At 39.4% G+C, this 26,011-nt stretch overlaps 1 protein-coding gene across 1 annotated transcript; it reads left to right on the top strand.

Moving 5' to 3' along the window:
* Positions 1 to 1,908: 1,908 nt before the first annotated feature.
* Positions 1,909 to 25,503, top strand: LOC139730789 (bifunctional purine biosynthesis protein ATIC-like). The gene is made up of 17 exons (XM_071641652.1): positions 1,909 to 2,026; positions 5,073 to 5,199; positions 5,836 to 5,912; positions 6,644 to 6,710; positions 7,155 to 7,243; positions 7,843 to 7,921; positions 8,632 to 8,704; positions 9,800 to 10,082; positions 11,626 to 11,733; positions 12,415 to 12,500; positions 13,541 to 13,630; positions 16,859 to 16,987; positions 17,632 to 17,798; positions 18,647 to 18,755; positions 21,082 to 21,141; positions 22,564 to 22,659; positions 25,170 to 25,503. The coding sequence occupies exons 1-17, from the start codon at positions 2,008 to 2,010 to the stop codon at positions 25,287 to 25,289; spliced, it is 1,779 nt and encodes a 592-aa protein (XP_071497753.1). The 5' UTR covers positions 1,909 to 2,007; the 3' UTR covers positions 25,290 to 25,503.
* The last annotated feature ends 508 nt before the right edge of the window (positions 25,504 to 26,011 follow it).

Here is a 26,011-nt window from a genome sequence, read left to right as displayed (position 1 = left end):
AACCACAGCTAGCACGAGTGTCAGGCGGTAAGATATACATTTTACCCTTTGGCTCCATAAAGGACACATATCGTTTCAAGATGCCACATATCAAGATTCTGTCTAGATTAAAGGGATCGTATAGTTTTGGTTGAGACTTATCTTCGGGTTTTTATCATTTCGTGGTGAGATAGTGAGTTAAACCTCTTATAAAATATAAAAGAGCATGTAATGCCATGAGGATTTCAACATTTATTTGATGAAAATTGATTTTGAAATGGCTGAGATATCCAAAACAGAGCAATCCTAGTAAAGTATGGGACCCACATTTTATTACGATCGTTTTGTTTTACATTGTTTTTGGATGTTTCAGCTATTCCAAACCTGATTTTCATCAAATCAACTTTGAATTCCTCTTAAAATGGTATGCTCTGTACTATTTCATAAGTGTTTTCTTGGTATCTCGCAAAAAAGTTAAAGCCCAATTTTCATCTCCACCAATACTGTACCATCCTTTTAACATTATGTCTAGAATTCATAAGATCTGGGTGTTGTAGATTAATGGTAGAAATATGAGTAGCATTTTTTTGGTGCGTAATTTTATAGATGCCCTGAATGTACATTTCTCTTTTTAGTTAAGGGATGCTTATCTATACATTCTGTTATACGTTACACACAAACGCTCATATGCATACACACACACACACACAAACACAAAAATGAGTTTCGTAATATAATTCATAGTTATATGTGTGTTTGGTAAAGTGGATTGATGATACCGAGACCTTTCCACGTCATTGCATGGTTGGACTTAAGAAAATGTGCTCTTTTTTGCTCAAAACAGTTTTTCTTTTCATTGATAGTGATATGCATATTTATTTGAATTAAAATTCTCTAAATCATTTCTCACATTGTAACTATTGTAATTAAGGTTGTTGTTTGTTTGTTTGTTTTTTTTTGCGTGGGTCGACTACACAAATATCAGGGGCGGATCCTGGGGCCTGTCTTATAAAGACTTGTGATAGAAATCAATCACAAGTTTTATGTGAGCTTCAATGCAAGTTGCGATTGATTTGGGGACTTGTGATTGATTTGAAGACTTTATAAGACGGGGCCCAGGAATTCCTAAAATGGAGCATCTTTACGAAATTAAAGGGGGGGTGGTGCACACACGCCATTCCCCCATTTTTTTCTTTTTATTTCTTTTGTGTGAACAAAAAGTGAAAAGGGGGCGCGGTCCCGTGCGCTCCCTCCCCCCCCCCCCCCCCCCCCCCCCCCCCCATCCGCCACGGATTCTTTTGACAGTTGTGTAAATACGCGTGTATGTGGAATGTTATTGGTGTTGGGTAGATACTTTGTTGTATTTCCAATATTTCCTGGGTTTGAAAAAGAAACCCACGAAAATTTTTTTCCAATACCACATCGGAATGTCAATGAATGACAAAGACCACTTCAATAATCATTTCGAGGTTCAATGCCCTCCTCGGCCTCAAATCTACCCGCCTTTGGGCCTGCTCACTCGAGTCCGTCAAGATCATTACGCTTAGCATTGTTGATACAAGACAAGTGACTTTGATTCTCTCCTTTCAAGATATTAAATCATTTGTTTCTAGCCTTTCAACAGGAGGTTTCCATGTTCCTATATAATAGTCTCCATATTTCTCAAATATCCTAGCAAAACTGGCACTATAGTTTACTTTGCGGATGTACATTGCGAACGAATATGTGAAGACATTCACACCATCACACGTGCACGCACTCCCGCGAGTGCCTGTTTTACCCCTTCATCTCTTGCCTTTCAGCCCTGAACATTGGGTTGAGAGTTGCCCTCACGTTCCGCTGACTGTACGCGGCGTGTAGTAGTCGTACTCAACTTGCATCAGTTCTACGGGTGGGTACGAACGTAGGTAGAAGAGTGAGAGTGCAGCTATCACTGTCAGGACGGAACAGCTGAGCTGGAAACTCTGACCAAAAGACCAAGCTATTTTCCTTCCACCTGTCCCTAAAACGCCAACCTAGACAAGAAACATGGCAGCTCAAGAACTTGGTGAGTCGCACTTTAAAGAGCATAAATGCGAAAACATTGCCAAACATCACCGCAAATTTTGCCAATGCACCATCATCAGACTTAGACAGAAAGATCCGTCTGTCCGGAGGACTGTTTGCCATTAACGCTGTCCGTGAAGCCAGACGCAGTCTCCGCGGAACATTCCCCGACGGACAGATACAGACCGATCTTTCGGTCAACATCAGACTGTGCTTTGGCTTTGCGCGTTATTTGTACAATGGTGACATGTAAAAAAATTGTATGAAGGCCGAGTTGTTACTGGTGTACATGGTGTTTTTGTATCGATGTCTTTGTGTGATTGTGTGTCCTCATCAAATGTGTGGAAAATGAATCAGTTGCTGCTGTGTGTGTGCCATTGAAGACACAATTCTGACTGGGTGCACTAATAAATACCCTGCCTAGTAATGAACATATGCTTGAAGAAGAAGAAGAGAGTGGGAAATAATAAATAATGAACATAAAGTTTATGCGTGAAGAAGAAGAAGGAGGACTCTAGGAGGAGGAGGAGGAGGAGGAGAATGATCTCAGAATGGAGGAGGACTTTATTACAAATCTTACTCTGACTTAACCGCAACAGCGACCCCAATACGTACCGTTACTGTGTTACAGCGCCCCGCGCCAGGGTTAACTCTGATGACTAGACTCTATGTTTAATGTTAGGCATTGATCATGCATGAAGGCTTTTTAGGGTTTGTACTCTGAACTTCTTTCTATCTAATTGGCCCTGTTCATTCAATGCTGATGCAGACGTATGACCACAGTAGTAGGCCTACTAGTAGTACACTTGTAGTACGAGAAAAATGCTCATGTACTGGATAAATTGAATGTAGATTCTACTGCTGTAACAGCCATGAATCGGCGAGCACCCAAAGTGGAGCTCACTATAATTATTTATTTGTGCTCTACTCATATTGCAATGATGCATACTATCTTATTTAGAATGCACCACATGACAAATGTATTTGATTACTAATGCTACTAGTATGGTAGGTGTTCAACACACCGACCGGGTCCATATCGGCCGACTGCGCACTATAATGGCATTGCGCGTACAGAAAGAAAATATACGCATGGGTCTACGCGCAACGGTGTTCGATTCTTCACTGGGCTACGCTACCGAGTAAAATGTGGCGAAAACAACTAAGTATTCCCTCTAAATAACCGAAATTTAGCAAAATCGAATAAGGTTTATCGTGTAACTACATATAACTAGGCCTACCTTTGCTGACTCGTTGTTAGATGTAGAGTATCCTTCCGTAATAAATTTGACGATTTTGACCGCAAAATTGTCACCGCCACTTGTACGATCGTGCACACACGTTACACATACATGTATACACATGACAAAAACATTTTGTCGCCCGCTACGACCGTACGAGTTGATGCAGAAACGAGAAATGAATGTGAAAAAACAAACCGCCTCATCTAATTTATTTCAGTTACGATGAAAAGTTTCCTAATGAAAATCAATTCAAATTCATCAAACAGTCCTTCAAAAGTAATATCGAAGGATTCAAAATATATTCAAATATTATTGGGGGAAAAATGACGGCTAGAAAAAAAAAACAGCGGCCTGTCGGAAAAACGCATTTAAGTGCCCTTTATACGTATTGTCAGGGTGGTCGGTTGAAATGAGCAGGGCAACTGAGTGCGGAAAAAATGACACCCCACGCGTTCGAAGCCGCCATCTAAGAGCGCGTACCTCAGATCGCATTTTCAGTGCGCGCTTGTGAATCCGGAGTATTTTCTCCACACGTGAGTAAAATTTCAGGCAAATTGTGAGATATTTCTCGTTTCTATTGATAGAAAAACGTTAGGTGTCCGGTATTATGAACACCCAACCATACTAATACTGTTCCTAGATAGCTGGCTTGCAAGGAGACATTCCATGGATACTCTTGCCCAGATTTATGCAATTATGCAACAAAAACCTTTGCCAAGCTGACAGCTGTAGTGCAATTACGTACACTCCAAGTGGGCTTGAATGCACGAGTAGGAAGGTGCTCTGAAGAGGAGAAGAAATAAGAATCTTTCCTTACCCATGCTCCATTCGTGTTCTAGCATCACAAGTTTTGATAAATTTCTTTGACAAAAGACAGCCTTCTGTTCACAACATATGCATTTATACTCACCTATCCAAACAAGCCCAGCAAGCAGCTATTGGTTGTTCCCTTCATTATTTTTGGCTGCAATTATTAAGTGTGAAGAGAATAGGGCACATGAACAAAAATGAGGAAACGAAGTACTTCTTTAACTGTAAAAAAAAAATGAAATAAAAATGAAATTACTCAAGTATGCAGTGAAAGCACACATTAGCCAATTACTTAATTTGAAAGAGTTAGCATTCAAGCTGGCAAACAAAAATTATGCACAAATGTGCATAAGATGGTTATTCACAGGTTAAATGTTATCTGTTTCTGACACACTACTCTCCTTGTTTTCAGTCCTGGGGTATCTATTAAAAAAAAAAAAAAAGATTTGAAGAAAAACGGGAAAGATTTGTTCTGTACCATACTACTGCCAAGTACCATAGTAGAAAAATGAACAAAGAAAATGGGATTCCATCGGGATTCGAACCTGAAACCTCCGGATTGCTAGCCTGGTGCTCTACCAACTGAGCTGTAGAAAGCCCTAGTTCACTTTTTGTCCCAGAAACCCCAAATTCTCAATGCTCGGTAGATAGGTAGATGCAAGTGTAGATAGATGGATATATGGATAGATACAGCTGTAGGTAGATGGATAGATAGATTGATAGACATTGGTTTATTTCATCAAAACAAGAATGATACAAAGCAGCCCTGGGCCTGAGGCAGAATTACGTGCCATTGCTGTAAATGAACAAATAAGACATTACAATAGTTCTTCACATTGAACAAGCAAACCAAATTTGCTTACAGGATTTTAACATTTCCTCTTTGATACAATTTGATTTTTTTTTCTGTCTTACCATTATGTAAACTACGCTGTACTTCTTGAAATGTTCATTTTTATGTTTCATCCATCCCTATACTATGTGACATTCCAGCAATCCTGAGTGTGTTCAACAAGGAGGGGCTCATCGACTTTGCTACCCAGCTGCATCATCTGGGTCTGCAGCTCATTGCGTCAGGGGGAACGTCAAAGGCCATCAAGGCAGCAGGAATTCCAGTCAAGTATGTACTGCACATGCTTCTAATCAGTTTGCTTTAAATTATAGTCTAGAGAGAAGTAATTATCGTGGTAAATTATCTTAGACCATCATCCCCTGTGCGCACATCAAGAGATAACTTAAATTCGTGCCACAGATCAAGCATATCAAATTATCATGGGATGATAAGTTTCCCTGGTCTTGGACGTCATGAATATGATAGCAAAAGAAGTCAGGAAGAATCTATCATTTAGGGAAGTGTCCAGCTTACGGGTGTTTTAGAAAGTACATCATGTTGTTACTCAACCACACAGACCAGCATCGATCATACTTTTACTGATATATACTCATTGTATATTTGATTACACTCCTACTGTAAATTCTAGCTTCTTGTTAGTTCTCCATTCCCTCTGTGATCTTTTATTCTTGCTATGGAAGGCATGTGTCTGGAATGAATGTTAAGCAAGGAGTTGATGCAAGGGTTGTTTGTAGAGTGCTACATACAGTGTAAGCATGATGGCATAGCCATTCATTGCCCTAGAAACTGATTCTAAGCAACCTCATCTGGCCCAAGTGTTTCTATGTTTGCACCTGGTTCCAAACCAAGCTTTAACAAAAGACTGTGACATCATCACTTCGATACTCTATTTTATTCCAACAGGGATGTGAGTGACATCACGGGTGTGGCTGAGATGCTTGGGGGAAGAGTGAAGACACTTCATCCAGCTGTCCATGGAGGTGATTCGCTCATTTCCGTTAACCCACTGAGAACAAGCTGATTTTGCTATACATGTGTGTCCCATGGCCACCTGCCTGAGTATACTCGGAGACTAGTCTTCAATGGGTTAAGACCCCGACTCTCTCTTTGAACCAGTTGATAGATATGGATTTATTCAGCATGTACTATTATGCAGCCTGTGCCTTCAATGTCTGTTTCAGCAACCACCATTCAAAAAGGAATAAATGTGTGATTCACATTGCCCTGATTTACTAGTCTAAAGTTATACCTGGTCCAGTGTGTTACAGATAACATACTTTTCCAGTCCACATTTTGTCTTTCCCCTTAGGAAAAGGAAACAGGTTTGATAACATATGTAGCCAATTTTGATATGCTTGCTCAATCATGGGCTTCAGTGTTCAGTCATTGCACTTTTTCTTTCAAAGTTAGTGGTCTACTGATAACGTACAGATAAAAGTATTATGTAACAGTATTGAGGTAATTCCTTTGATAATGTGATATGGGAAAATTTGTAAGAAGTGCCCATTTACCCACAAAGTTCATAAAACAAATTTTGGGAAATTTCTTTGATATGTTCCGAGATTTTTGTGCTTGTCTTGTAAAACTAACAGATATTAGGAAATTATTGAATCACTATCAGTTCGCTTCAGCTCAGACAATACTCTCCAACTCTCTCCTACTCAAATGTGTGGAAGTGTTATGTATGCCTTGTTTTGTTTTTCTTTAAAAGGAATTCTTGCCAGGAAAACTGAGGAAGATGGTGAAGATTTAAAGAAGAACAACTACCAATACATCAGGTAGATTGTTAAGCCTTTGACTGCATTAATTTGATTGAAATATTCGCCTCTTGTTGTCTGAAAAGATGATTAAGTGGAATTCCAGAATCCATGCATTCCACTTTGCTGTTTATATATTATTTCCATGTTAGCTTTTTTCTCCTTGTAGACAGAGTGCTTCTTTTATGGAGAGATTTCAATATGAAGTTTCAAGAATTGCAATAACTCTTGTAGTAATGAAAATGCTCACAGCTGACTGATTATTAAGCAGCTACTATGGTGGCTTCAAGCACCACTGGTTGTCCTTTGGACTACATGGAACAACTTGCTACTGTATGTATGTATGTATGTATGTATGTATGTATGTATGTATGTAGTCAGTTGCTAAGTGGATGTTTTCAGAAGCCTTCTCTCTTTCTGATGTAGCTGCCTCATACTTTGTACGTTTGTTTTTGATTATCTCAGAGTTGTGGCCTGCAACCTGTACCCATTTGAGCAGACCATCGCCAAGCCTGACGTAGCTGTGGCAGATGCTGTGGAGAACATAGACATTGGTAAGAGGAGACAATCAGTTGTCATAATCCCACAGTCACAGCACTTTCAATTCCTCTTTACTGGCACATGAGCTGCATATTTCTGAAGTGGAAAATTCAGTGGAACTCGTAGAAAAAGACCAGCTTTTGAGGAAAACCACACTGTAAATGTCATGTAATGAATAATCAAACTTTGCATTTATATGTTGTGAGAAAGTTTGCACAGTGATAACAGTGAGGAAGGGGGTTTGCAACAACACCATCAATAGTGTCACTGCAAACCTCTCTTCATCAAATTTTGCGTTGTCATCAAAATCAAGACCCACCATTAATTCAAATAATGGGTGTAATTGATGTTAATATGTTTATAAATGGAGTAAAGCAGTGATGTGACACCCTTTTATATGTGGAACCCCTCACCCGAACAGATCTTGCATCAGATGCTGACAATTCTCAAAGACTGTTATTGACTGGTTAATCTTTAACATGGTGGTTGCTAGTAGCAAATCGTTTCTTCATGTATTCACACTGGTTTTGTGGACGTTTTTGTATTTGATGTTCACCAGAAAAGTAGACAATATATTTCTAACCATCTTGATGACCCTCTTTACCAATGACAGGTGGTGTCACCCTTCTGAGGGCTGCAGCCAAGAACCACGCCCGGGTCACAGCAGTGTGTGACCCCTCCGACTACTCACAGTAAGATGCCTCGATTCTTGGATGCTGCAATTTACTTGTAACTTTTTTTGTGACACATAGACTGCTTATGTTGTATCACGTGACTGAGAAATTCAGAAGAGCCTTGAGAATGAGCACCTTTACTGACAATTGAGATGTGCATTACCCAACTGGGATATTTCTTAGGGCTAATGGAAAAATTGACCAGTTCACTAATATATTGATATTCTAAGCTTTTAAACTCATTTCAGCTTTTTGACTGCCTTTTCTTTGGTATTGTGAGTCATTAGTAATTGTAACATTTTATTGTTAAAAAAAGGGAGCATCGAGCAAATTGTGTCCAATTCTGCAGAAATCATCCAAAATGCTGTAGACTGTGCACATCATCCCTCTTCTAGCTTCTTAGGGGGAGGAAATTGTTCTTTGTTTAGTTAATTTACAAGTAAAGAATTATACTTGTTCTCAGAGCACAAGTAATGTCTTCAATTTAGTTTTTGAAATACTGTGGAATGGCACCAAAGGGAGTTTGTAATAATTTTATTATATTCTGAAACTGAGATTAATTTCTCTTGCCCCCTTCCCCCCCCCCCCCCCCCCCCCATCACCTGTTTTGGGACTTAAAATATTTTTGCTGAAGTGTTTCAGACCCCTTTCTCTTGCAAGATTTCCTTACCCATGTGTCGATATCTGATTCTTTACAACATATTTTGCTTTTCTCTGTGACACCTCAGTATCATTCAGGAGATGATTGATAGACCTGATAATGACACAACCTTGGACACAAGGAAGACCCTGGCTGTGAAGGTAAGACTTGGGACATTTCTCTTCTTGTTTGTGTACATCTGTTTGCTGCAGCTTTACATATCTTCCATTTTGGTGTCGGCCAGTTGCATGCTATTGTACTTTAGTTTTCCAGACAGCCTTGTAATAAACACTCTTTTTCTATTTTGTGATGCTGTCATACACATACACACACACATACACACAAACACCCACATACAACATTACACCTTCTTGGAGGAAATAGATGTTGACATGTTGATATATGGGCAAGTCCAAACTAATTGGCATGTTACGCATGGGACATTTCAGAGACTCACCGTTAAAGAAAGAAAAAAAATCATGTTAAAGAATAAAAATTTGTGTTCATTCTTTGTAGTCAGAAGTTTTAACTTATGAAAGATGGTGAAGGGTTCGCACTCCTTGTACTGCTTCTGTTCTATGGCCTTACAGCTCTGGCTGTACTTAGCAAGTTTTATCCTTGAGACTTCACCACCCTTTCTGCTATTTAGCTAGATGAGCTCACAAAAAAAACCAAAAAAAAAAAAAAAAAAAACCCTTCAAGTTGCCCCAACCTTGTAAGTTCTCTAAGAATAGTCTCATCTTGTGTCCATTTGCTCACTTCCTTTGGCATCCAGGTAGTCTGTCACCTTCACAATATCCTCATTTGTGGGCAGGACATCTGGGTTATTATTTTTTTTTTTTTTTTGCTTCAGGAAGCATGTGTAGGACATGCAGAATGCAAAAAACATTCCCAGTTTCACCCATATATGATGAGAGAGTCAACTGCTTTGCTAGCAAAAGACTTGTCTTCTTCGATTTTTGTAGTTTTCACACATGAGTGGCAATTTCTGCAGAGAATGCCCAAGTTCCTTTTCTTTTAATCTTCAAGTGACATATTTCAGTCTTGATGAGATTACTATATTGAACATGAGCCTAATGGATAGTCAGTTTTTGCTGAAACTCATTTTGTAGCTAATATCAGCTCAATTCGTTTTTTCTAAGTAGTGTGCATTGAGCAATCTGAAATCGATCACATCTTCAGTGAGCAATAGTTAGATTATATGCATTAGCCAAAGGACACTGCTGTTAGTTTTGCATTGTGTCTTCTCCCTGAAGGCTTTCAACCACACAGCTACGTACGACATGGCCATCTCCAACTACTTCCGGCAGCAGTACAGCGAGGGCGTGTCCAACCTGCCGCTGCGCTACGGGACCAACCCCCACCAGAAGCCAGCACAGCTCTCCACCTTCCTGCCCAAGCTGCCCATGGAGGTGATCAATGGGTCGCCGGGCTTCATCAACCTCTGCGACGCCTTCAATGCCTGGCAGCTGGTCAAGGAGCTGAAGGGCGCCCTCGGCATCCCGGCCGCCTCGTCCTTCAAGCACGTCAGTCCAGCAGGTCTGCAGATTTGGGAAATAGTTTAGGGGACCTGTATTTTCAAACTGTTGGCTCCAGTGCTTGCATGTATTGTTTTATTGGGGTGGGGGGGGGGGGGGGGGGGGGGGGTGGGGAGGGTGTGAGCAGGAGCGGGGGGGGTTACCAATTTTAGTGGCTGAACTAAATCCTTGTGATGTGATGTGGGAATAAAAAGAAAACTCTTCAGTTTTTTGATATTCGTGTTATATTTGGAAACAAAGGGAGCAAACTGTCTCATTGTCAGTTGAGTGTAAGTGCTTTGTAGCTGACAGTCATGAATTTTTTTTTATACTTCTGTGTCTTAAATGATCATTCTTTTTGCCTTTTTAACATATCGAGCTCTGAAGCATTTATATGTGCACTAAGATTTTATTGAGCTTGATTTGTGTATTATGTATTTTATAGTTTTTTAAAATTTCTTATGTATTTCCTTGTTTTCGACTTTTTGTTTTTTGTTGTTTTTTTCGATGGAAATCATTGGCGACACTATATTGACCATAAACAACATGAAATTAATTGATTTTGATCAGTAAAAATAATGATACATTTATGAATTTTGGTCAGAAACAGAATTTGCATTGGATTTGTACATGAAATCACGTTTTTGAGCAATTTCTGGTCTGACATGACATCTGACAAAATATTTCGTAACTTTAGAACCGCGTACCCGGGCGTCACGAATTTGGTCTCAAAAGTTGCGCAAGACTTATAAGAAAAAAGTCATAAAACGTGATGGCGTGAGATTTTTACGTTCCAGATTTATCGCGAAAAATGTGGAGGGGGGCCTAAAAAGCCCCCCCAGTCATTTTAGGGTTGAAGTTATTGTTCTTTATTTCCCTTACATGTCTTTAAATAAGGCTTAATGCTTCATTATGTGTATGTTGTATAACAAGAATTAAAAGGCAGTTAAAGCTTCTAACATTTCAAACAAGATTCTCATGTACTCGTATTCCTGCCAATGAAAAATGCTGTATAACGTCAATTACTGTATAGTCACCACTTGCGTGTATTTCCTATGCACCCCTGGGTTGGCAAACTAACGATAGGCACTGAATTAGTTCGCCGCCCATAGCGCGTCACGTATTATTAGCGCATGTGTTATACACACACTTCAATGTAGGATGCATTATGCATCATCGCGTTTGAAAAACTGTGTTACTCTGCCACCTGAAATCCATTCGAAAAATCAAAAACATTCTCGCATTAAAAATGGTTTTGTCACCTGTTACATATGTTAAAATATGTTTGGATTACAATTATTTGTGTTTTCATGGAGAAAAAAGGTGAATTAGGAATGCCTTTTGGAGAGCGATGAAAATCAGTCGCCCCAGCTGATCTCTGATCGCGACGCGCGTTACATATGATGTGAATGTCTGGCGACTTTAGGTCGTGGCAACTTATAATGGTAATCGACGTTAGATCTTTCCTGGCATGCAAGGTTTTGTATACCTTTGGAGATTCAAATATTGGTCTTTTCTTTAAGAAGACTGCAATGACAATAATTGTCCCCCTCCTCTCGCTGCAGGTGCTGCGGTGGGGATTCCCCTGACACCGGAGGAAGCCAGGGTCTGCATGGTGGAGGATATGGTGGATCAGCTGACTCCACTTGCCACGGCGTACGCCAGGGCTAGAGGTCAGACTTTAGTTAAAAGTTCACCCAGTGCTGAGAGCACAGAATTGCTGCTTGATCATGAGCATTATGATGCTATAAAAAACAAACAAACAAACCAAAAAAAAAAACAAGAGCAGAAGATATGATAAAAGCTGTAGAAAATGCACTGCTGCAGCAGTTGCTGAATTTCTATAGCCCACACAGTTATGTTATACATGAAGTGATACCCAGGGTTCTGTTCAATGGTACGCTCCCTCTCTCAGTGCCGGTATGACAGCTTATGAGGTATTTTCATCAGGTCTGCATGGCTCATGTGTATCTCAGCCGTATATTTTTTTTGGGGGGGTAACCTAACTGTTTTCCTGTACAGCCCTTGTAATTCATGATTATGGCATATCATTTGTTGCAGAAAGCAATCAGCATCAAGAGCTGTTGCAGAACACTACAGAGCTGCAAGATCTTTACACCGTATATCGTCGCCTGAGAATGATAAGGGCATTAAGTTGCCACTAAAGCCATGTTCAAGGCACCTTACCACCCTTCTCATTCTCAGCAAATGATATGATATTTATGAAAAAAAAAAATGTTCTCATTGTAACATATTGCAATGCAGAATATTGTTCCAGTTTCCCTCATAGCTGCAACATTAAGTCTAGCATTGCTTTCTGAACCAGTATTTTGCCTGTGGTTCAATCCTTCCAGGAGCTGATCGGATGTCTTCATTTGGCGACTTCATCGCCCTCTCAGATGTCTGTGACCTGCCAACTGCAAAGATCATCTCCAGAGAGGTTATCGTATATGCCTGTTTTTGTTGATTGATTGATTTATAGGTTGGTTGGTTGGTTGGTTGGTTGGTTGGTTGGTTGGTTGGTTGGTTGATTGATTGATTGATTGATTGATTGATTGATTGATTGATTGATTGATTGATTGATTGATTGATTGATTGATTGATTGATTGATTGATTGATTGATTGATTGATTGATTGATTGATTGATGGGTGGATGGATGGATGGATGGATGGATGGATGGATGGATTTGGTGATTTGCACTTATTTTCTCTTTGTGTTCACAAAAAAAAAAGATACAACTTGATTACTGTGGTTATAACAATACAATAACATTTGTATTTTATGACGTAAATGAGGGTCTGAATATAAAATGTAGCACCAAGATATGATACAAAATAGAAATTAGAATAAAAGTGGGGGGGGGGGACCTAAATTAAAAGCACACCTCATATAGCCATATTACTTGCCGCTGGGGCCCCCCCCCCCCCCCCCCCCCCCTTCAAAAAGAAAAAAAAATTGGACACATGACAAAGCATTTGCAAGGCATGTAAAACATTTACTATTGGCTGCGGTATTTATGCAGCTTTGCCCCTAAGATACTCCCATTTTTTTTTTTTATGTTAAGTATTGTATTTTCCCCAGTGATTGATGCTCAAGGGAAGCCATTAAAAATGGTTGATGTTGTTGCTTTTTTTGTAAACACACTTTGGAACACATTCTGCAAACCATTTCCTTGATTCTAGAGTCTGTAGAGATAAGAACAAGCTTGTGTGGCCTGTTGTAATTAAATTATTAATAATTGACAAATGACCTTCTGAGACTGCAGTTATCAAACCTATATCGCATGGTTGTAAAGAGTGAGTGCAGATGGGGTGCGTTTGTACAGAACTATCATGTTCGACCACTGGAAGACATGAATTTCATACATACTAATTCAGTCGTAGAGTTTCTTGTATTGTATACATGTCCGACAGTGCCTTGCCTTTCGAGGTCTTTCCGGTATCTCATGAGGGTCCTCGTCCATTTGATCTATCATCAGGTGTCTGACGGAATCATCGCCCCGGGTTATGATGCGGATGCTCTGGAAGTCCTCGCTAAGAAGAAGGGAGGCAAATACTGTGTGCTCAAGGTGTGAAGGAAAAACTGCATTGCTGCCATAGATTGGTTTACTACTAAATATGCTCAAATTTAAAGGGATGGTACAGTATTGGTGGAGATGAGAATTGGGCTTTTAACTTTTTATGAGGTACCAAGAAAACACTCTTGATATAGTACAGAGCATACCATTTTAAGAGGACTTCAAAATTTATTTGATGATAATCGGGGTTTGGAATGGCTGAAACATCCCAAAACAAAGTAAAACAAAGCGATCGTAATAAAGTGTGGGTCCCACACTTTTCAGAATCGCTCTTTTTATGCCTCCGCCACGAAGTGGTGCCGGAGGCATTATGTTTTCGGGTTGTCCGTCCGTCCTTCCGTCCGTCCGTCCGTCCGTGCTAACGAGAGTATGCTTGTGTGGCTAGGAGAACAATAGTGCACAATAGATGGCCTTTATTCCGTCAGGCTTGTGTGGCTAAAATTTTTGCTTGTGTGTCTATTTTAACAAAAGGGAGAACAAAGGGGTAGACACACAAGTATATCACCGTGAGGTCTTCCGTCCTTCTGTCCGTCCGTCCATAATGAATTTTGTGGACAAGGTAACTATCAAAACCTTTTGAGGTATCCTAATGAAACTTGGCATGTGAAGTTGTGCCTATCAACTTTTGGGCGCACATGCTCAAGGTCAAAGGTCAAAAGGTCAAGGTCAAATACGTAAAATTTCACTATTTCCGTAATATCTACGCAATGCCTGAAGATATTTTCTTGAAACTTAGTGTATACATGTATTACCCAATTAAGATTCTCTGGTGAAAGTTTGGGTCATGAGGTCTAAGGTCAAAGGTCAAAAGGTCAAGTAGAAATATTAAAACTTCACCTTTTTTCTCTGTACCTTGGAAATTGTTCAAGGTCTCTTCATGGAACATAGGATATATACATGTACTGACTGGCAGTGATTATCCAGAGAATTTAGGGTTCATGGGGTCAAAGGTCAGGGGTCAAAGGTCAAGGGCAACACTTCAAAATTTTGCTAAATATTTCCCTCATGTTTATGCAATGCCAGCAGGATTATTATTTTTTTTTTTACACTAGGTGTATGCATGTTTAACCTAATAGAGATTCTCTGGAAAGTTTTTTTTTTCTTTTGTTTATGCCTCAAAGGTCAAAAGGTCAAAGATCAAGTGAAAGTGCTGAACTAAGTTTTTCCTCCATATCTCGGAAGTGGCTCAAGTTACCTTGAAACGTACTACATATTTATGCATCTTCTGCCTGACAGTGATTATCTTATGAATTTTAGGGTCAAAGGCCAGATGAAAATGGTAACAATTTACTATTCAATACAGAAATTGCACTTTTTCTCCATACCTTGAAAATTACTCAATGCATAAACGTATGAATGGGTCAAAGTCAAGTTAAAGTCTGTAAATCCCAAATACATGCTCTCCTATTCATCCAATTAAACCTAGGTCAAGGAAGGTGAGCATTCAACACATTTGTGACAAACTTGTCATTTTAACATTTTGCCAATTTTGTGAAAATGTAATCACACATTGTCCACATGAACTATTTAGACCTATTAGGAGAATCATGCGTTATGGCGGAGGCATACCAGTCGCCATAGCGACATTTCTTGTTTGGATATCTCACTGCGACATTTCAAAACCAATTTTCATCAAATAAACGTTGAATACCTCATGGAATTACATTCTCTTTCATATTTCATAAGAGGTTTCTCATTATCTCACCAAAATATGTTAGAAAACTGAAAGTAGGTCTCAACCATAACTATATGATCCCTTTAAACAGCTTGTCGACAACTTCAATGGGAATGAAATCCCAGTATACATGAGGATTGAGTGAATGTCACAATAAAACTAGGGAAGTTTGGGGAAAGTTTGACAATCTGTTCAAAAGTTACGAATTTGTACAATTTTGGTGCTGCCATCGCTGGATGAGAAGACTACAACACTTTGTAACATCATGTATGGAAAATGATCGAAAAAGAATAAAGAGAATTCCACAAAATTTCATTTTTAAATGAAAAGTACATGTTCCTGTGATTTGTTACTGACATTGTATAGGGTAATATTCTTCTTTCTGCTTTCTGAAAATGGTAAGTAAAGTGCTCTTTCAGTATGCTTTTGAAAAGTGAAAATATGTTCAATTTTATTTTCATTGTCTTGTATTGTTTTCAAAACAAGATGTTACAATTGTTCTCATTCTTCTCATCCAGTGATGGCTGCACTGAAACTTTGAAAATTCATAATTTTTTAATGGATTGTCTGATTTTCCTCAAGCATGGCTCATGTCTTTTACTAATAGTGCTGCATTCCCTCAATTAACATACATATTTGGGTTTCATTCTCTTGTGAGGTTATTCCAAAACCACCAGAAAGCTTATCTGAGGCTTGTCCATCATTGGGACAATTCACAAGTAATACATGCACATGCTATTCCGAATTATGGAAAGTACGCCTACCTATTTATAGGATCATGTAAATGGAAAAGGTCATGACTTCGTTTTAGAGAGAGAGAGAAAAAAACCCCAAACCTATCCAGGAGTTTTCATTAGGCACTTCATAAGCAGGCATATTGGGTGCACTCTGTAGCCTATCACATAGTCTTCAAATTCAAGAAATTCTTCCTCAAGAGGTTTTTATGCAACTGATTTTATCATGTCTACTACTAAAACAGTCTGATCAATTCAGTGCTTATTTACGTCGATGTAGGGCAATTTGTCAATCGTTGCATATCACATAGTCTATCTTAAAGAAACAAATGATATGACGCCTCTATTCAAGTTGATTTATGGCCCAGCATGAAGCATGAATAAGCTATAGTCGACCTTTCTTGAGTCGACCTCGCATAAGATGAATAATCATCGAGGGTCTTTTCAAGTCCTCTTCTCTTTGTATTCTGTTGATTTTAACCCCTCATAAGTCAAATTTTCTCAAAGTCGAAGCTATTTCTCAGTCCAAATAGATTTGACCTAGGCAAGGTTGACTGTATTTTTGAAAAAAAAGGGGAAAAAAGATATTTGTGGTAATAAGACTAATAGTTTGTTTTCTGTTGAAATTATCCAGAGAATGAAAATTGTCTTACAAAAAGCAAAATCATGTGGGCTTTACTGACTTTCTCAAATGAATGCCCTGTCAGCATGTAAAAGATACTCAATGCTATTGCATGCTCTTTTAAGAAGATTGGTGGAAACAGCTAGTCCGTGTATTTAAGAGCTTATGTGAATGACCTTTGACTCTAGATGGATCCTAGCTATGAGCCAGAGCCCATGGAGATGCGCACTCTGTACGGTATGCAGCTGACCCAGCTCAGGAACAACGCGAACATCACGAGGGCACTGTTCAGTAACTTGGTTACAGAGAAGGCTGTGGTGAGTCTTGGTTTCAGACAACGGGAAGAAAGGGGAATACGATCAGCAATGTCCTTTCCAATACTGATGCTATATTATACTACAGAATATCAGGGATTATCTTAGGAGTCATAAAACTTAAAACCTCCAGGCATTTAAGTTTAGATTTGGACAAAGAAGGGAAAACTCTACAAAGAGGGATGGATTGGATTGTTGGGTGTAGCTGTCTGAGCTGTAATCGTAAAGCTGTAGCCTGCATGTACCAGATTGTGTAGGGAAAATATTGGATACATAAAAGCACAGATACATGATATTGCTGTCTAATCATACTAGCAAAGATAGACGATCTCTTGCAACAGCAAAAAACAAACAAACAAACTCTGAGTCTATATACCCATTCACAAGGTCAAAATGAGATGGAACGTGTGATAATTGTAAACTTTTGTGTGCAGATGTAGCTGATGTGTACTCCAGTATGTTTTTATTTTTATATGATTCCAGTGATGCTGTGAACTCCCTTTAGGTTATCCCTGAAACATACTAGTCCTTTTATGACAGTTTGCATGGAGAATTGATATTTCGATGCAGCCACTAATGCCACTAATTTTCACTCTCTTTATGAGTTTATTTCACTGATTTGTGCTATCCAATCTTGTGTTTTACAGTTGAGTGAGGATGCAATGCGCGACCTCATCGTCGCCACGGTAGCCGTGAAGTACATCCAGTCCAACTCGGTGTGCTACGCCAAGAACGGCCAGGTGATTGGCACGGGGGCGGGGCAGCAGTCCCGTATTCACTGCGTGCGCCTGGCTGGAGACAAGGCCAATAATTGGTGAGTGATGCTGGGGTGTCACCTGACCATCTAGCTACCGACTATTAAAACAAATGGGGCAAAACAGTCGTTTTTGTCATTTGCATATGTTGAAAAAAACTCACACAGAACTCTGGTAGTTTATCAGTGAAACATTAACCGATTAAGCAATTATGTTATTTTTCCTGGACAATTTCAGGAAATATGATTATGGTTATATTCATAACAATTTCTACTACACCACCACTACGATGACTACTACTATCATCATCATCATCATCATCATCATCATCAATATCAATTCAAGATGATGATAATCATATTGCATATCGGTACATAAATGATCATATCAATGGTGAGATCTTTTGTTGTCCGTTCTTGTACTTTTATTTCAAACCTCATCTTGCAGTTTCATGGACTTGTCATGATAATGCAACTATAACAAAAGTAACAGTGACTGTTATTATGATTATGATATTCCAGACCATGCCATCATTAGCCTCCCCAGGCTGGGAAGTATGTCTCGTGAGAACCTCCGAGATGCTCAATAAGTTTTCAGCCAGTGTAAACGTGCTAATCCCTCAAGTGCCAGGTCTATTCGGGAGACATAGAATAAATTGTAGCACCTGCAAAAGACATATGCAAAAGATATCTGAACAGGCAAACAAGAAGACCTAGGATTCTTGGGGATTACCCAAATGATACAATCAGTCTTGTATACAGTACGATCTGCCAAGAACAGTAGGCATAAGTAGTGACTGTGTACTGAGAAAACATGCACGTAGCACTCTACCATGCTCTCACAAATATGAACATGGCACATCGAGGGTTAAATGAGAACCTGTCTGACTCTGTTGTCTGTCCATAAGGTGGCTGCGACACCACTCCAAGGTCCAGGGGATGAAGTTCAAGCAGGGGGTGAAGAGAGCAGAGATGTCGAATGTCATCGATGTCTACGTCAATGGGACAGTGGGTGAGGTGAGACAATGTCTGCTCGAAGGATGGTGAAGGTGTCATTTCCAGAGATTCAAACTCTCCCGCTTTGAGACCATTTTCGCAAAGTGTTCCGCTTTCTCGCTTGAGTTTACATCTCTCCTGCTCCAGCTGTGTGTTCTCCTGCATAAGATGCATTTTTTCCAGCTTAAAATTCAGCTTTCTCCCACACAACTTTGGTTTTGTCATATATACTCAAAAGCAAAGAAAAGATAGCACCAGAGAGCACAAATAACCCTAGACCCTGGTTGCAAGGGATATCGCGTTTCATGCCCATGATGTGCACTAGGAGCACATAACATTGTGCGTATGTCCACGCAATCTGAATCTCCAGTTTGCTAAGGGATCCAGGCAGGAGAATGTCCAGTTTAAGAGGTGCTAGTGGTTTGGGTCTCAGCATTTTCTGTGGAGGATGCCTCAAAGGGAGTATGGTTTTTCAGAGTGTGGTAATTAATTCAACCAAGTCTCTCCGTTATCGCCCTTATTTATCTTTTCATGCCTCCGCCACGAAGTTTCGCCGGAGGCATTATGTTTTCGGGTTGCCCGTCCGTCCGTAATGAATTTTGTGGACAGCGTAACTAAAAACCCGTTCAAGGTATCCTAATGAGACTTGGTATGTATGTGCATGAGTAGACAAAGTTGTGCCTATCAACTTTTGGGTGCACATGCTCAAGGTCAAAGGTCAAATGCTCAAAATTTCACTATTTCCCCCATATCTATGCAATGCCTGGAGGTTTTTTCTTGAAACTTGGTGTATACATGTAATACCAAATAAAGATTCTCCAGAGAGTTTCGAGTCATGAGGTCAAAGGTCAGAGGTCAAGTGAAAATGTTAAATTTCACTTTTTTCTGCATATCTTGGAAATGGTTCAAGCTATCTTCATGGAACTTAGTACATATGCATGTACTGACTAGCAGTGATTATCTAGGGAATGTGGGGGTCATGGGTCAAAGGTCAAGGTAAACTCCTCATAATTTCACTTTTTCCCTCATATTTAAATGCAATACTTGCCAGATTTTTCTTGAAACTTGATATATAGGCCTACATGTATAACCCAATAGAGATTCTCTGGGAAGTTTCTAGCCCAAAGGTCAAGTGAAAGTGCTAAATTTCATTTCTTTGTCCATATCTCGAAAGTGACTCAAGGTATCATCATGAAACTTAGTACATATCTATGCAGATGCATGTTCTACATGACAGTGATTCTCGTGGGAATTTTAGGGTCATAGGGTTAAAGGTCCAGGGTCAAAGGCCAAGTTAAAAGGCAAAAATTTTACTATTTGATAGTAAAATTACACTTTTTCTCCATACCTTGAAAGTTAATCAATGCATAGACTTATAAAAAAAAAAAAGAGTCAAAAGTGAAGTAAAAATCCTCAAATCCCCAAATACCTGTGCTCTTAGGCAGTATGGCCATCCATCCAATTAAACCTAGTTCAAGAAAAGTGAACATTCAACACATTGGTGACAAACCTGTCATTCTGATATTTTGCCAATTATGTGAAACTCATCACACATTGTCAAGACATTGTAGGAGAACCATGCATTAAGGCAGAGGCATACGAGTCGCCATAGCAACATTTCTAGGTGGGTTTTTTTTGTATGACATGATTACAAAAGGGTTATTAATAGTAGAAACAGTGATATTCACTGCACCGCTCCGTGTTGCAGCAGGAGTTTTTAAAATAAACAGTAAAATGTAGCAGTCAAAGATGATATCTTGCAGCTTTTTGTAATCTTTATTGAATGAACCTTGAGAAAAAAGAAAAGGGAGAAAGATGAATCTGGTAATTTTGTTCCCATTCTGCTGCAGTGCAGGCAGTTGTAATGATTAAAGGGATCATATAGTTTTGGTTGAGACCTAATTTCAGGTTTCTAACATTTTTTGATGAAATAATGAGAAACCTCATATGAAATATGAAAGAGCATGTAATTCCATGAGGAATTCAACGTTTATTTGATGAAAATTGGTTTTCAAATGGATGAGATATCCAAACCAGAGCGATTCTAATAAGTGTGGGACCCACACTTTATTACGATCACTTTGTTTTACTTTGTTTTTGGATGTTTCAGTAATTCCAAACCCGATTTTCATCAAATAAACTTTGAATTCCTCTTAAAATGGTATGCTCTGTACTATTTCAAGAGTGTTTTCTTGGTATCTAGCAAAAAGTTAAAAGCCCAATTCTCATCTCCGCCAATACTGTACTATCCCTTAAAAAAAACCAAAAAAAAAAACAAGCCTTGTGAATAATTTTGTCAGTGTTGATTAAGATTTGTGTGTTTTCTTTTCCCACCCACTCTCAACAGGATATGAACCGTGAGACCTGGGAAGGTATGCTTGAAAACCCTCCAGCCATGCTGACTGAGGTAAGACATGGTTTAAGTGCTGATAGTACAGCAAGATAAGAGTGAAGCATACTTGACTGTGTTTTCCATTAATATTGTTTGATGGTCAGTGCCTCAAAAGAAACAAAAAGGTTTTCTGAAATGAAGTGAAGACAGAATGTGAAGTTTGTTTCTCTTAAAATTTTCTCTGACACAAAGTCAAGTGTAGTTGAAGTGTAGAGTGAATTGTCCGCATTTGTTGTTGTTGTTGAAATGTGCGATAAATAATACTTTAAATAGCAGTATTTGGCTAACGGATGGAGCTGAGTGTGTCTTGTATGACCTTGTTTGATCTCATGTCATGATAACATAACAAAAGCGTGAGTGTGATGTTTATCTTGCAAGTTCTATCTTTTTGTTTCCCTACTTCTCTTTTTGACGTCTTTATTTGTTAGCATTTCTGGGAAATGGTGTTTCATAACTGTAAATTGCTATTCAAGTTACATATTCTGTGTCCTTCTTTTACAAATGAGACAACTCCACTAAAATTGGGAGAACATTGAAATAAAAATCTTATCTGATTATTTCTTTTTTGTTCGTGACATAATTCAATAGTTAAAGATCTGTTACTCATTGCAGCCATAATCAGATAAGGAAAGTAAGTGCTCATAGAAGTTTTTACCCGAGATGTTTTCAGCTACCGAAGTGGACTTTAGGACATATTGCTAGGAGGCGATGCTTTTAGTAATACACTGAAACCTTGCTATAGTGAGGCCAGATACAGTGAGGTACCTGAAATAAGAAGATAGTTTTGCACATCCTATTCCTTTTGTGTTATCCTTAATTTTATCTCGCGATAAAACAAAGTATGCAATGTAAGAAGGGAATTGTAGTGGTCCTAAGCAGCTCATTAGTACGAGAATCCCCTGTATTGTGTTGTCACCTGGTCCTAATCAGTTTACAGGCTGTCTTCTCAGATCTGAAACATCAGGGTTCCCAGCCCATCAGGGAAATCAGGGAAAATTTTTTTACTTTTTTCCAGTTGGGGAAAAGTCCGGGAATTTGATAACAATGCCTCAAATCAGGGAAGAGTCAGGGAATTTTGATTGGCCCCCAAATCGTAAGTAGTCAGTAGGACTCAGTTATATTTTGTAGCATATCAAAACAACATCCATTTGATGAAACTGGGTGAAAATTGGATGTAAAACTGGAAATGAGTTGAAATAGTTATCATGGAAATTGATACTCCATCAGGGAAAAATTAAGGAAAAATCAGAGAATTTTGTTTTCTTGAAATGCTTGGAACCCTGAACATCTTTGTCAACCTTTAAACCACTTCTGTCTTGAAATTTCATAGACATCTGATGCTCTTCAATTTCCATTGATAGTGATAGAGGTGTTGAATCCATTGAACCTTCAATCATGCATACTCACTCTCCTTGTGTTTGTTTGCTTCCACCACAGGCTGAACGCAAAGAGTGGCTTGCACAGCTCAGCAACGTTGCTCTGAGCTCAGACGCTTTCTTCCCTTTTCGGGACAACATAGACAGAGCTCGACAGGTAAAATTACAACTCTTGATGATTTGGCTTTTTAATCTAAGTTTTGTGATCTAATGTTGTTATAGATTATTTAATTGATACTGGTGTTATAGATGTTACTGTGAACACTGAATGAATGTTTGGTCTGTATGACAATTAGGTTGCTCCTCGTACTGCCCAATACTTTATACTGATATATGCCTTTCTTTTCCACTTGCTTTGTGCAAATGTTCAAGCCAATAGTCTTATTTGAGTCCCAATCCTTGACTTTTATCCCAGATGCATACAGCGAATAGACCTAAATTCTAGTTTCTAATCTGAACCTTGAGCTTAATACTGGTTTTGCTGTTAAATGTAAAATAGAATGTAGACTCCATAGAACTACACCTTATGGCTGAATGCAGACAACCTGGCACTTACCTTTTATCCCAGTCTTGTAAACACACTCGACTATGTGAGAGGTAGCTGACGAGGGAAATTTTAAGCTACCTTGTCTTTTAGCTTACCTGAGCGGAAGGCTCAAGTGAGCTTTTGCGTTCGCTCTTCGTCTGTCGTCCATAAACTTTTTACACTTTAATCTTCTTCTTGAAAACCCCATAGCTGATTTTTACCAAACTGGGCAGATACATGTATATTATCCCTAGGGGGATAGAATCTCAATTTGTTCAAATGGGCACCATGCCCCACCTGGGGGCCCCAGGGGGGACACCCCACCCCACCCCACCCCCCCCCCCCCCCATTAAGGAATTGAAAAAAATCTTCTCAATAAACCAGAAGTGATAAGCTAAGTTAATATTATGAGTTAGTACATTGATGACTGTAGTTTCAAGCTTGTTCATGGCGGAACCAGGGATGCCCCCCCCCCCCCCTTCCCCGGGACCCAGCCAATAGAGTTTTGCATTCGCTCACACAAAAGCTCTCTTGAGAAGATGAAAGCATTCCCCCTCGCTTGCTAGGTAGTGGAAGTTTCCATAACCAGCCCAGCAAGTTTTTGGAGGTACATGTACATACATGCACTAGTACACATTCATTGCGAGTATGCAATCGATCAATGTTGAACACTGCGTAGTTTGGAATCTTTATCATGCTGGTGACCAGCTCGGTACTTCAGCATGTGTCATAATGTTATGTTTAGAGCCTGTAGGCCTCATAAGTCGGCGAGTTTAATTCAAAATAGCAAAAAGAGGGAGATTGAAAAAATACGAATTCTGATGGAAAAATATGAATTTTGGAGCTGCTGAGTACTAATTTGTGCTTGCAAAGGTTGGCAGCTCTGCCAGGGAAGGGCGGTGGGAGGAGTCCTAATGGGGGCCTAAATTGTAAATGTTCATCTACCTGGCAGGTAGCATCCCTAGGAGGATAGAATCTCAATTCCTTCAAATGGGCACGATGCCCCACCTTGGGGGGTGGGGGGGGGGGTTGAGCAGGGGCCATTCCCCCCCCCCCTCCCCCAAGTTAAGGAATCTTAAAAAAAATCTTCTTCTCTAGAACCAAAAGTGATAGAGCTAAGTCAATACTACGAGTGAGGATATTGGTAACTGTTTTTTCGAGTTTGTTCATGGCAGAATCAGGGGTCCCCCCCCCCACCCCCCGACCCTTGAGAGGGGGGTGGGATGGGTCCAAATGGAGACTGAAATTGTACATGTTCATATTTTTCTTGAAGACCCCCTTGATGATTTTCACCAAACTTGGCAGGTAGCATGTCTAGGGGGTTAGAATCTCAAATGTTTAACTGGGCATCATGCTCCCCTTGAGGCCCCTAGGCCCCCCCCCCCCCATTAAGGAATATTTACAAATCTTCTTCTGTAGACCCAGAGGTTATAAAGCAACTATAGTTAATACCATAAGTTACTTCATTGATGACTGTACTTGCAGTTCCCAGTTTGTTCATTGCAGATCCAGGGGTGCCCCCCCCCCCCCTTGATTCATGGGGGGGATCCAATGCTTGCCTAAATTTTACATTTTCATCTTTTTATTGAAAACAACATAATGGACTTTCACCAAACTTGGCAAGTAACATTCCTATATTGTAGGGGGATAGGATCTCAATGTGTTTGAATGGGCACCATGCCCCAGGGGGTCCAAACCTAGATAAAGAAATGTTCAATAATATTTTTCTTTAGATCAGAGGTAATACAGCTTTAAGTCTTTTTTTCCCTCCAAACTCCATAGTTTTAACATTCTATAAAGTACAGTATATTGGGCAGATATTTTTACCAGTGTGATGGAATATGCAAATGGACACCATACCCCCAGCTCTCAAGCTGCTCCTGTCCCAAGTTTCCAATGTTCTCAGATAAGATTCTACTAGAATGCATGGAAGGTGAACTTACGATACTCAGATGTGCTTGAGACCTTCTGGTCTCTTGTCTGATCTTTACATACCATTTGAGCAAGTTACTGAGGAACGGTAGATTTTGAGAATGCTCCAGGCTGATAATCACGTCAAAATGATAGAACTCTTGTTTAAGCTTAGTTTTAACAATAACCTTGATTTTGATCCAAAATGCTATCTTACTCCTTCCTGACAGAGTGGAGTTTCGTACATTGCCAGCCCCCAGGGCTCTGTGGGTGACGCAGCAGTCATCGAAGCCTGCAATGAACACAGCATCGTCCTCGCCCACACTGATGTCAGACTCTTCCATCATTAAAATATCAATGGATTTGTCAACAAGGTCCTTTCTAGAATTTTCTTTTCTGAATTTATGTTGCTCTGTTGCTTTTCCTTGTTCAAAGTAAGATAATGTGAAAAATGACCATTAAGTCAATAAAATAAAGAAGAAAAAAAGAGAATAAGCAGTGTTTTATGTTGTTTTGTCTGTTTGTCTTCAATTTTCAGTTGTATCTGTTTGTAGGCTGATTATACAAGCTTTTTTTTTCCAAGGATCTCAGTCAAAACTTGAAATGCTAACTTGAGAATTATGTCTGTCTTGTGATTTTCACACAAAAAGAGTTAAAGTACGTTTATCAGTGTATCAAAATACAAACGTGCAACCTATTGGAGCATAAGATACTTAAATCATTAATTACCATGCACCATTAGTAACTTTTTTTTTAATGAAAGTAATCAACCACAGGAGTATGAGATGCTCTGTATTACTTCATTCAAGAAAAAAAAAATCTTTCTATGAAAAGTTTTAAATTATTTCTGACATGATGTGTTTGTGCTTAACCAATAACAATAGTATGATTATGAATATGAATTTACATTATGTACGTATCCCCGTGTAGGCTTCCCTATATTTGAGCTCGTTTTGACTTACTCATCAATTTTGTGGGGTTTTACGACTGCTTTCCGTTTTTTATGCCTGTAAGCCAAGGCAGGGAATGCTGAAAGAAATGAATCCAAGGTTCTCTGAGAATGAGAATGTTC

Source organism: Diadema antillarum, unplaced genomic scaffold, assembly GCF_040938485.1.
Source record: "Diadema antillarum isolate AM-2024a unplaced genomic scaffold, OU_Dant_1.0 seq00000338_RagTag, whole genome shotgun sequence".
NCBI lineage: Eukaryota > Metazoa > Echinodermata > Echinoidea > Diadematoida > Diadematidae > Diadema > Diadema antillarum.
This window is presented reverse-complemented; position numbering and strand designations above follow the sequence as displayed.

What these genes read in the sequence shown, in the direction of transcription:
- LOC139730789 (XM_071641652.1), top strand. An exon ending in CAAAGATCATCTCCAGAGAG is followed by an intron (nt 12,501 to 13,540) that starts GTTATCGTATAT and finishes ATCTATCATCAG; the next exon opens with GTGTCTGACGGAATCATCGC. An exon ending in TCAATGGGACAGTGGGTGAG is followed by an intron (nt 18,756 to 21,081) that starts GTGAGACAATGT and finishes CACTCTCAACAG; the next exon opens with GATATGAACCGTGAGACCTG.